Raw genomic sequence first — 11884 nt, 5'->3', positions numbered from 1 at the left:
AAGGGCAAAAAACAAAAAAGTGAAATCTTTTCAAAAAAAAAAAAAAAAAAAAAAAAAAGAGGTATCTCTCAAAGCCTACCGAATAAACACCTGAGGGCAGAGGATTTAGCTCAGTGCTTCTGCTGCCTACCTTGCAAGCACAAGGTTCTAGGTTTGATCCCTGGTACCAAAATAAACAAACACCTGAACAGGTCTGGCGAAATGAGGCTTTGTGGAAATAAAACAGAGCAAGCAGATTCCCCCACACATCAAAGGAAAGAGGTCCTTTCAGTGAGCAGGAACAAGAGGCACTTGGGAAGGTCAGGGAGCTAGAAGGTTGACTGAGGCAGGAGCTGGCAGTGGTTGGCAGCTGAGGGTACAGCAGCATCACGGTGCCCTTCTTTCTTAGTGGCTGTGGATTTCAGACGAGCAGGGGTCTGCGGCCTCCTGGACACGGTGTCAAGGCTGAGGAGGGAGTGGAGAAGCCTACTCTGTAACCTCCATGAGAGCAGGCTTTTGTTGCCTGACTGCTAAAGCTGTCTCATTTGTAACCTAAATAATTCACTCACCTATCTTGCAAGGAGCATTAGAAGAAAAACAAAACCCACCCCAGCCCTTGTTCTCAGGTTTTCACCCGGAGGCTGGGAGGCTGCCTCATGCTGCAGAGGTGGCTTCAAGGGTTCCCTCGGGTTGGCAAACCTCTAAAATGGGGCCAGGGTCTGCTTTTGTATAATCCTCCAGCATTTCTGAATAAAAACAAAATATGCAAGAGGGATTTGTGGTCTGCAAAGCCTAACATATTTACTATCTAAGCCCTTTCTAGAAAAAGTTTGCCAACCCCTTGGTCTGTCCTTCAGCCTCCATTTCCCAGCCTTGAAGGAGGCAATGACAGCCTTTGATCCGCTCCTCGACTACTGTACCTCATGAGCTCACTACAGGCAGAGACTGATGTTGGCAGGGCCCTGTCATTTACAATTCAGTGAGATGCTCACATTACTGTTCACTCCATTAACAGAAATAATCAAAACAAACCGGGGTGGGTGAGGATGAGAGTGACAGCTTGACTACTGTGTGATGTTGGTGAAGACAGGGAAACAGACTCAGCCCCAAACCACCATCAGATTGGCTTTCTCTAATGGTGAGACTTCAGTAGCTCCCAGGCTGGTCACTAATAGACACCGCACACCCTGAAGTCCCAGGGACGCCCACAGGCATAGAGGCTGTGGTCCTTTTTCTGAAGCCCCTTTTATTTGAGGCTTTTTCATCCTCAAGCCTAAATGTGCTGACCCTCCGTCCCGGACAAAGGCTGCAGCCTGCCACACCTGCCCCAGCATAAGCATCCCGGGGAGAGGGCTCTGACCAGCCCTATACCCCCAGAGCCTCCAGTCCAGAGACTCTAGAGATGGGTCAGAGGCTGTAACAGTGCCACTAGCTCAGAGCTCCTCAGGTCTAACTGGGCTGAGTAACCTCTGGCCTATCATGAGGTCTGTGTGGGAATTTGGGGAACTGGGACAGAGTGGAGACCAAGTGATTCCATGCCCCAGGGTGTAGGTATTCTGGATTATCTTGGACAAGAGAACCGTGGCCGTGGTCCAAGTCCCCACTCTAGCATCTCCTGAAAAAAGTGCTGCTGCTACTCAGCTAGTACTTTACAGGATCCCATACTTGAGAAAAATTAACATGGAAGGACCAGGTTGGAACTTAGTATCTGCTCAGACAGAGAGACTGGCACCCAGGCTGTGAGATCTCAAGCAAATCGCCTCACCACTTTAGGATTCAGTTTCCTCCTCTGTTAATACAAATGAACAAAAGCCCCCAAGGGGCAAGAGATTCTAAGCACCTGTTCATCCCACACTCAACAAACAGCCCAAGCCACGCCACATTCCTGCTGGCGCTTTGCTAGAAAGTTGTTGGACTTCAACTTTGCTTGCCTTCCCCAAGTCAATCCATCCCATCCGGATGCTGGTGGGGCATACGGCAGAGGGCTTTCCTTCAACGTGTTAGCAGCTTGGTGCAGACTGATGTGAGGGATGGGAGAGAAGGTGCCAAATGGGATCTCTTGGGTTTTACCCTGTGGTCACGGGATGGCTGAAGAGGTTTGGGAATCTCATCTCCACCCCTCCCACCATGCCCACAGCAGACAGGTGGTTCAGAAGCCCTGATACATACTGTGAGTTATCGAACCCATCTGCCCTCAGTTCCCCAACTTGGCTGGACATTCCTTAAGAGCAAGAATTGTGTCTTGACCTTCTTGTTTGTGTCCTCAAGCACACAGCAGCCTAGGTTCATGGTTGGAGATCCATCGTATCTGCTGAGCAGCTTCAGTGAAATGCCCCTGGGATGACTGGTGTTGCACTTGGTGTGAAACATGTGTCCAGGACAGCGAAGCACTCTTCACTCTTCAGTCCAGGGCTTAATCAAGCCTGTCCTCAGCCATGACCCCCAAGAGCTAGCCTGTGACCTACAGAGAAAGTGACAGAGGAAGGTTAGTGTGGAGCCTTTCCGGCATGCTCCCCAGGATATGCAGGTTGTTTAGAGATCGTTGCTGCTGATCTTCTCCTACAGAAGTCCTGACTGGGAAGGTGTGGCCCAGCCTCACCTCCACTCACTTCTGAGTCTCAGGGCGGTGATCAGCCTTAGACTACAAACAAAACTCTAACGTGGCGGCAGAGGTCAAGGTCTGTGGTGGCTCTCACTCTCTCATAGGCTGAAATATACCGAGATTGGCTGTTTCCCTTCCCTGCCTTCAGGTAGGATGCTGTGCTTTATGTCCAGCCAAATGATTTCTTGTCGCGGCTCCTTTTGATCTGTGCTCTATGAAAAAGGTTGCTTTCTTCAGAACACTGGAGCTACCTTTCCTTCTGTTTATTTACCTGTTTGCTGTGTGTGTGTGGAGAGGGAAGGCAGAAGGCAGCTCTTTGGGTGGCCCTCCAGGGTCACTCGTCTGTACAAATGGGTGAGGACAAAACGATGCAACTAATTAGCCATGACACACACTTGGAATTGCTAACAACTTGGAGAAAATTTTAATTACCTCTTGTTTTGTGGGGCAGCCAGCAAACCGTGAAAATAATAATCCTTTTTCACAACAGGCAGAGCGGTTTGACTGGAGAAAGGTAGGTATGAACTGTAGGGTTAATGATCACAGGAGTAGGGTGAGGTGGATGTCAGTCCATGGCAGAAGTAGTTGGCACAGTGGCTTCTGTACTTGGAATTCAAGTAGAGATAGCAACACCTTTCCTGAATTATCTAGACAATTTAATTCTTCTGGTGCATGAGTGTGTATGTGTGCATGTACATGTATGGGGATTGAACCTAGTATCTTGGGCCTGCTAGGCAAGTTCTCTACCACTGAGCTACATCCCTAGCCATTTTTATTTTACTTTTGTGAGTCAAGCTATCACTAACTGGTCCAGGATGCCTTCGAACTTCCTATCAGCTACCCAAGTACCTGGGATTACAGGTGCATGCTTATGCGCCTGGCCTCTGCTTTGTTTTTACAGACCTGGTGTTTTCTGGAGGCCAACTCCCTCTAGGCACAGAAGAGGAAACTGAGGCACATGGAAGGAACATCAAGAATCTGCCCAGAAGAACACACTGGATTTCAGATCCAGTGCTGTAACTCAAACCCCTAGGGTCAGGACAGACCCAGGACTGTCTGGGGATACATTCTCATGGATCACCAATCCCACCTTGAGGTACTGCCATCATGGACCTCCAGGGCTCCTGTGCCTCCTTTGGTGTCCCAGGTGAAGGAGAAAGAAGTGGGGTAGGGTGAAGAGTCCACCCAGCGGGATACCTTGGTGGTTTTGACTTTTTGTCCACTGCTGCAGCTCCATCCTGACAGGTCTGGGAGCACCTTGCACTCCTCCCCTGGCAAGCAGGGCTCCATGTGACACCACCACCTCTGCAGGACGATGGAGGCTGTGGGACAGGAAGAGGCAGGAGCACAGCTCTAAGTTCTCTGTGAGCGCAGCAGGCAGGCAAGAAGGGTCTGTGCTGATGGTGCCCATTTCCGTGTACCCCAGCTTTAAGCCTTGTATTTCCTTTGTCCCCACCCCAGAGAGGTACCACTGTACTTGAGTTGAGGCCTGGGACATAACCCTGTCAAGTGCAATGCCACAGGTCTCTGCACCTCACCAAAGATCTTGAGGTGGGGCGGGAGGTGGGCAAAGCAACAGAGGCACGATCTTCAGCAGACCCTTTGGTATGTGTGAGTGTGTAAGCCATGTGCAGGAGTCTGAAGACCAGGTGTGAACTGCCAGAGTGCATGCGAGCAAAGCAGGGTGGTAACGGATGCCTCGTGAGTGTGAGGACACAAGTGTGGGTGGGAGGAGGGAAGAGGGTGTGTGAAGGACAGCAAGACGGGAGGGCAGAAGCAGGGCTGAGAATGAAAGGGACGGTGGACGGGGCGAGGGGAGGGAGCAGCGGGGGCAACCAGACCAGAGGAGTAAGTGTGAGGGAGCGCGGCTGGCTGTGTGCCTGGGTGTGGGTTTGGTGGGGGCACAGACACCTAACGGAAGCCTCCTTATCTATGACCCTGGCTGGCTCTGTCTCACCTCCGCTCCCCAGAGGGTGACCCACCCTTTGAGACTCTGATCACTGGAGCCCCTGAGATGGGTGTGAAATTGGAGCCCAGCAGATGGCAAGGCCAGAACAGACCTCCTTATCTCTCTGCGCGGGGGGGCCTCCCGCCTGCCCGGGGCCTGGCCTCTCACTCACCGTCCACACAGGAAGGCTTTGCCCGTGTTGTGCCAGCCACCTGGCCGGAAAAGCAGGAGCACTTGACAGTTTGGGAGCGCTGCTCAATGCGGTTCCGGTTGCAGCAGCGGTGAGCAGCAACCACCTCACAGGTGCCCTGCTTTATCAGGACTGAGGGGGCAGCAGCACAAGATCAGGCACCCAGCCCAGGCCCCCTCCCTGGCTCCCCAGCTGCCCCACCCCACCCCTGCGGCCCCCACCGCCCCTTCCCTGCCTGGGGGAAGGTTAAGGGTTATCTGGGGGTGGGAGGGTAGCTTAGGGTTAGAGCGCCTGCCTCGCACACGTAAGACCCAGTACCACAAGTTTGACAATTTTCCAATGTCAAGGAAGGAAGAAGAGGGTGAAATCTTCCTGTCCCTCTCCAGGAAGATCAAATATACTCATCACCCTTTGGCAGAGCCTGGCCCATGAGCAGAAAAAATCTGACATCCTACAGCATCCCTGCCTCTCCACTTTCTCAGGGTGAGGGGAGGGACCCTGGGGCTTACGATGCGTGGGAGGATCATCCGCTTACACGGGCTCTGGCCACCCCAGAAAGAAAACCCCAGAATTAGGCCAGGAGGCTAGACCTAAGCTCCCGCGAGGGCCTCTCTCCCTGCAGAACTCCTTCACACAGTGGAAGGGGTGCTGAGCAATGGGTCTGCCCAGGGCATGCACTGGCTCAGAGAACAGAAGGGGCAGAATTTCCTGGGAGGTAGACAGAAGAGCAGCCAGCACCCTGAAGTTGATTCTAGTCCACATAGGAGATTTGCTTGCTATGTGGGACGGGGTGGGGTGTTGTCCAGCTCCCCAGGTGTCCTGGGAAACCCTTTCCCCAGTCCCACCTCCTGTCCCAAACCTGTGGCAGTTGGAGGCTGTAAGGAAGCCAGGGCCAGGCAGGTCCACAGCCAGGCCAGGCACGCTGCCAGCAGCCAGCCTCCTGGGCTCCAGCTCCACGTGGCCCTTCCACTCATCCTGTGGAGAGAGGCACATACCCCGCTCAGCTCCAGGCAGGAGCGCCCAGTGCCCGTCCCAAGCCCCTTGTCTGTGCCGTGCTCTCCAGGAGGATGCACACCTTGTCCCCAGGCAGTTTGTGCCGGGCAGGAGGTCACTGTAGGAAGTGATGAGTACACAGGAGGACCAGGAGCAGGAAGGGACAGCTTGTGGAAGAGACGACCTTCAAGAGTGGCCTTGCAGAGTGAATTAGAGGGCTGGGGCATGGGAGGAACAACAATGCTGACTGCTACTTTCTGAGCTCCTGACCCACGCATTTCACACCCATGCTCCTGAATCCTTCATGACTATGCCACAAAGCAGAATCGTTATTACCTATTTCACAGAAGAGCAAATGGAAGCTCAAAAAGCCTGGACACAACCCAGACAATCATCGATACAGGCCTGGCTGAGGGCACTGCAGAGAATCTGTGCAAATGCAGTCCCTTCCAGATAGCAGCAAAAACACAAAGGGGGAATGTCTTTATGTCATGATACATGCAGTGATCTCCAATGGCAGCCCACCATGAAAGGGAAAAAAGCAAAATGTAAACGGTGTGCATATAACATGTAAAAGGGAGCATTTATCTATGCTGCTTGCTTAAATTAGCCCGGGAAACTGTACACAAAAACTAACAATATTGTTTGCCACTAAGAAGGGAAACTTGTTGGCTAAGAGACGGAGGCTGAGGGAGACTTCTTTTCTCCAAGTTCTTTCTGAGTTGCAGGCCCTGGGAATGTAGTGGCAATTCAATTCAATTTATTTGTTTATTTATTTACTTACTTATTTTTTGGTACCTGGGATTGAACTCGGGACCTTGTGCTTGCGAGGCAGGAGGAGGAACCACTGATCTAAATCTTCGGCCCTGGCAATTCAATTTAAATAAAAGTTAAATTTAGTTTTGTTTTGTTGAGACAGGGTCTCACTATGCAGTTCAGGCTGTGCTTGAACTCATTATGTATTCTAGGTTGGCCTCAATTCCTGGCAATCCTCTTGCCTCAGCCTCCTAAGCGCTGGGATCACAGGCATGTACCTCCAAACATGGTACAAAATTTAAATTTAAAAAGGAAGAGATGAGGGCTGGAGATTTAGCTCAGTGGTTTCAGCGCTTCCGTTGCAAGCACAAGGACCTGAGTTTGATCCCTGATGCCAAACAAAAAAGAGAAAGAAAGAAAAAAAGGAAGAGATGAAACTGAGGCTAATGGAAGTCAAAGGACTTGCCCAAGGCCAGGGAACCCTTGGTGACTGAGGCCAGAGCCCAGGAGCTTGCCCGCTGCCCACTGCCCCACTTTGGCTTCTGCTCTCCTGCCTTTTCCTTCTCTTCCATCCATGATGGTTCAAACCTCAAAAATCTATCCCAGGGCTGGGGATTTGGCTCAGTGGTTCCACCACCTGCCTTGAAAGCACAAGGGCCTGAGTTTGATCCCCGGTACCAAAACAAAACAAAACAAATCTATCCCAGAGGTTGAGTTAGAAACAGAGGGAATCAGAATGGAGAGAATCTCAGGGAAGAAGCATAAAATAGTTCAAAAGGACCTGTCTATAGAAGGGGACAAGGGCGGTCCCAGGAGGTGGTAGGGCCTCAGGCTCAGGGGTAAGCCGGGTCACCACCTCTACTGCTCTGCCAGCCCTCTGGAGCACTGCTGAGCTTGAGGCTTGATTTCTTTCTACCCCCCACTTCCCATCTTCCACTGTTCCCCGCTTACCTTCTACAGGATCGTCCAGCTTCTGTCTGTTCATCTGCCTCACTCACTCCACCTAGGCAGGCGGGTAAGAGGTGTTGGTGGTGAGCAAGGGACAAGGAAGCCCAGGCTCCTGCAGGTGAAGGAATGCTTGATAGAGGGCATGGAGTTGGGCCTGGCACCGAAGTACAGTTCAGTTCCAAAACTGTTCCCAGACAGGATCCAAGTGTCTTCCCCTGCCTTGGGTAAGGTGTGGGGGCCTCAGATTCCGGGAACATGGTGGGCAGCGAGCCTGAGAGGAGTGGCTGGGGGGGTTTCTCAGGAGTGGAGCAGGGCGGTGGGAGTCTAAGAATCAGCACTGTCATTGCTGGCCTTGGCACTGAGCTGAGGATCAGGGAAGGGTCTCTGAGTAGAATTCATCTGTTTCCTGCTGGGGAAGATTCCCGAGGCCCTGAATCCTCTGCCTCAACCCGTTAACTTCAAGTCCTCATCCCTGCCCCATGGCACTTGCTTCCCGGACTTGCATGGAACTGGCTCCATTCTGCCGCTGTCCACATCATATCCCCACTCCAGAGAGCTAGGACGGGGTGTGCACCACGTCTCAGCCTCAGAGACCACAGTCCCCAGCAGGTTCTCCATTCTCCCTACGGGCCTCTCCTGCCTCAGTCACCAAAGAGATGCAGAACCGAAATACACAGGATGGGAGGCCGGAAGGACAGAGAAACCTGGATGTTCCGCTCCCAGAAGGAGGGCTGAGCGGGGACTGGGGTACCTGCAGGAAGGGGCTGCTCCACGGACAGCCCTCCCATGCCTCCAGGTGCACCCGCCCCCACCGGGAACCTTCCCTACAAAGGCAGCTTTGTGCTTTATGGGGGGAGAAGGGGGCGCTTCTCTCTGAGGTGCCCATCCAACTCGCCCATCTCGTCTGTGAATCCCAGGGTCCAAAAGACCTGACGAAGGGGAGTTGGGCCCAGGCATTCTATTCCCTTCCCAGACGGAGCTGGAAGAAGCTTCTGGGATTTGTCCTTCTGCTTCCCCGCTCTGCCTCAGTTTTCTAGCCTGTCTTTCCCAAGCCCCAGTCCAGGCTAGGGAAAGGCTGAGTGCGCAGCTGGATCACCAGCAAGAGGTTGAGGATATGAACCGCGAGAACCTCCATCCTTGGCCTCTGCTACCCACTCCCTGAGGCGCCCGCTCAGTCCTCCAAAGTCTGAGCCCCCACCTTGGGACCTACCTGCCCACGGCGCTCCGAGGTTCTCCCTCCCTCTGCGCCGGAGGCCCAGACTCGGAAAGGCGCTGTCTAGTCCGGAGCTCTGCCCCGTCGGTCACCAAGTTGCTGAGACGCCAGGATGGCGGGGCTCTGGCCGAGCTCACCTCACCGGCTCCAGGCACCGGCTTCGGGCCGCCGCACTCCGCCCCCACCTTGGGACCTACCTGCCCACGGCGCTCCGAGGTTCTCCCTCCCTCTGCGCCGGAGGCCCAGACTCGGAAAGGCGCTGTCTAGTCCGGAGCTCTGCCCCGTCGGTCACCAAGTTGCTGAGACGCCAGGATGGCGGGGCTCTGGCCGAGCTCACCTCACCGGCTCCAGGCACCGGCTTCGGGCCGCCGCACTCCCCCGCACCCTCCAGGTCGGAACAGGTGAGCCGCTCCCCGTCCCGCGATTAAGGGAGGGAGGAGGAGCTGCGTGAGAAGGGCCGGGAGCGCGGACCCGTCGCCCAGACCCGCTGGGGCTTTGAGCTTTCTGCCCAATTCGGTTAGGCGCTCGGTGTGCGCTATTTAAATTTAAATCTAAACTTATAAAAATTCAGTTTCTTCATCACAATTTTAAAGTGCTCAGGCCACAGGAAGCTAGGGACTGTAGTGCAGGGGGCCGAACAGATGAAGAACATCCCCCGGGCTGTGCAGGGGCGGTGCAGGTCTCTCCTAGATTGACGTTCAGGAGGGACTGGTAAATACCATACCGCCACCCTAGGAGCGTCGCTCTGGGCCAGAGGACCAGGGGGTAGGACAGTGGGGCGCCAGGCCAGGGCTGCAGGTGTGAGTTTCCACTTGGGAACCACAGCTCTGGGACCTCATTTCTTTAGCAGAATGATTGTGATATAACTGCAGTTGTACAATTCTGTTTTTTGGGGGGGGATTGAGACAGAGGGTCTCACTGTGTAGTTGAGTCTGACCTGGAACTATGTAGCCCAGGTTGGTGTCGAACTCACAGCGGTCCTCCTGCCTCAGCCTCTCGAGTGCTGGGATTACAGGCGTGTGCCACCACACCCAGCTAGTTGTACAGTTCTTTATAGGGTTGTATTTTGGATGTGAGAGGCAGAGGTGTTTTGTAAATTCCCTGTTCACAGGAGGGACTTGTCTTTTTGTGCAGGGGCCAGGAGGGCTGGGGTAATGGAGAGGGACAGGCAAGGGCGGGGAGAACCCCACTTCTGGGCCCTGAGCCACTGCAGGTTGACTGGGATTAGGGAGCCTGGCTCAGGCCTTGCTCTCCCCTGCCTGGGCCAGACAGTGAGCAGAGTCCTGGTCAGCTCTCAGCCAAGATAAGACTCCTGCCTGTCCCCTTCCCCTCTCACCCTCTGCTGCCTCCAGGATGTATAGACGTGGTGAGCCACCAGGTCTGGGGCTGTCAGGATGGAGTAGATGCGATAGTACCAAGAGCAGGTGAGCAGCTCCAGGAGTCAAGAGCCCTAGGGTTTGGGGTAGAGGGCTGTTCAAAGCCTAAAGGAGTGGTCAACATCCCCCCGATCCACTGTTGCAAGAGCCAGGGGGCCTCTAGACCCTAGCTCTGTAACCCACTTTTCAGCAACACTGCAGCTGCTATGAAGAGCAGGGAATAAGGAGCTGGGTGACTCTGAGAAGTGGAAAGTAAACTGTCCCAAACTAAATAATAAAAATAACCAGGGGTTGTATATTTTTTTACCTTCAGTCTTTGGCTTGCCACTGTTGTTATGCCATCCATCAGAGCCAGCTCCAGTTTTTCCCAAATGAGGGAAACACCCAAAACAGCAATGTGTTCATTGTCCCCGTCTGCCTTTGCTGTTCTGTGTGCCTTTGGGTCGGACTTTTTTTTTCTCCTCTTGTGACTTTGTTTTCTCTGGCTCTTTCTGCTCAACGCTCAGGCATAATTACAGCAAGTCTGCAAAGCTGAATGACCATTGTGGGATTTTTATTCAGAAGCTGCCAGGAAAGCCAACTCTTCTGGAGGCACGGTTTAGCTAGGGAAACAGTGGGGTAAGTGGGGAAGCCGCTGGTGCTTACAGGTGGAGCCCCAACCATGGGTGCCAGTGATCCCCAGGGGCTACCCCAACTTATATTGGGTCCACAAGGGCTTTGGCCTCATTTGAATTGTGGGCTGGGCCGTTGTCTCTGGGGGCCCATGATCGATCAACTTCCTGATACCATGTTTAGGGACGTAAGTCTATCAGATCAATACCAGCCTCCCCAGGGGAAAAAAAGCAGAAACAGGCAGCCCACCGGGGGCGTTTAGGCTGGCCTCTGTCTCCCCCTGGTGGTAGCCAAAGAGCTTGCTCAGCATCTTGGCACTCAGCCTCGGCCCTTAAAGGAGAGTGGGAGACGAAGAACCCCCACACACCACCCCGCCGAGAAAACAGCTCGGTTGGTACATCAGAACTGGGTTTGGGTGTCAGGAACACATTAGTGTGAATTTCTCACTGGCCGTGTGACTTCTTGGGGCAAGTCGGGTAAAATGACAGGAGTGTCCAGTGGTGCCTTATCCATAAAATGGGTTGGTGTGCAGTATGTCACTACTGTACGGAACGTGCTTTGTAGGCTGCCCAGTGTGCCATAAGTCTTCAATGAATAGTACTGATGTTATTTTTTAAAAATTCATTTATTATTTATTTGGTATCGGGGATCTAACTCTGGCACTTCATAGGTAGGCATAGGAACCACTGAGCCAAATCCCCAGCCCCAATAGTACTAACGTTCTTGTCCTTACTAATTTGGTCAGGGGAGACCTAAGTGGGGGAGGGCCACAGTTCTGAGAAAGTGGGATATTGGGGACAACTGATCTCCTGGTTGTGGGGGTGGTCTTCGGAGAAAGGAGCGCCTTCACGCCTGCCTGCCCCACCATCAGCGCGCACACACACACACACACACGAGTCCGCTGCTCTCCTCTCGCCTCAGCAGCCTCAGCCAGAGGTGCGATCACACCGGGTGCTTCGCACCCAGCGGCCCGGAACTGCTGTTTCGCTATGAAGTCATCGGCTCCTGCAGGACCACTCTGCACGTCTCCCACCCTCACAATGGGAAGTTCTGGTTGATGTCTAACCTACGGCATGACTGAAAGATTTCCTTTTCTCTGCTCCTTTCTCACAACAGACCCTTCGTCCCTGAGAAACTGGGGCGGAACGAGGCCAAAATGGGAAGCGGGGAAAGCGGCTGTGGGGCGGGTCTTGGGAGAGCTTTGCGCAGCTCGGCGGCCGCGAGCTGGGAGCCTGAGGCGGGAAGCACCGCCCACTCGAACCTGGGG

The 11884-nt window shown here is 53.6% G+C and overlaps 2 protein-coding genes across 4 annotated transcripts in view; one reads left to right on the top strand and one right to left on the bottom strand.

Annotated features, from left to right (window-relative positions):
• Positions 1 to 44: 44 nt before the first annotated feature.
• Positions 45 to 8790, bottom strand: Tafa3 (TAFA chemokine like family member 3). Of its 3 annotated transcripts, XM_033758306.1 has the most exons (7): positions 8627 to 8790; positions 7420 to 7471; positions 5795 to 5930; positions 5579 to 5694; positions 4702 to 4851; positions 3779 to 3903; positions 45 to 2440 (listed from the first exon to the last, which is right to left on the bottom strand). In XM_033758306.1, exons 4-7 carry the CDS (start codon positions 5691 to 5693, stop codon positions 2429 to 2431), a joined length of 402 nt encoding a protein of 133 aa, XP_033614197.1. In that variant the 5' UTR covers position 5694; positions 5795 to 5930; positions 7420 to 7471; positions 8627 to 8790; the 3' UTR covers positions 45 to 2428. The 3 variants fall into 3 exon arrangements, with proteins under 3 accessions (XP_033614197.1, XP_019064064.1, XP_033614198.1); XM_019208519.2 differs by lacking the exon at positions 5795 to 5930; XM_033758307.1 differs by lacking the exons at positions 7420 to 7471; positions 8627 to 8790 and adding an exon at positions 6497 to 6531.
• A 1735-nt stretch (positions 8791 to 10525) lies between these two features.
• The window catches only part of Ppm1j (protein phosphatase, Mg2+/Mn2+ dependent 1J), a 6454-nt gene continuing 5095 nt past the window's right edge, over positions 10526 to 11884 (top strand). Inside the window, exon 1 of the mRNA XM_033758305.1 lies at positions 10526 to 10623. Within this exon, the coding sequence (XP_033614196.1) occupies positions 10541 to 10623 (83 nt within the window). The 5' untranslated portion in view covers positions 10526 to 10540. The remainder of the gene's footprint in view (positions 10624 to 11884) is intronic.

The sequence above is a fragment of the Fukomys damarensis genome, unplaced genomic scaffold (genome assembly GCF_012274545.1).
Source record: "Fukomys damarensis isolate Sample0158 unplaced genomic scaffold, DMR_v1.0_HiC HiC_scaffold_33, whole genome shotgun sequence".
NCBI lineage: Eukaryota > Metazoa > Chordata > Mammalia > Rodentia > Bathyergidae > Fukomys > Fukomys damarensis.
Note: the sequence above shows the minus strand (reverse complement) of the source record. Positions and strands in the feature narration are given on the sequence as shown.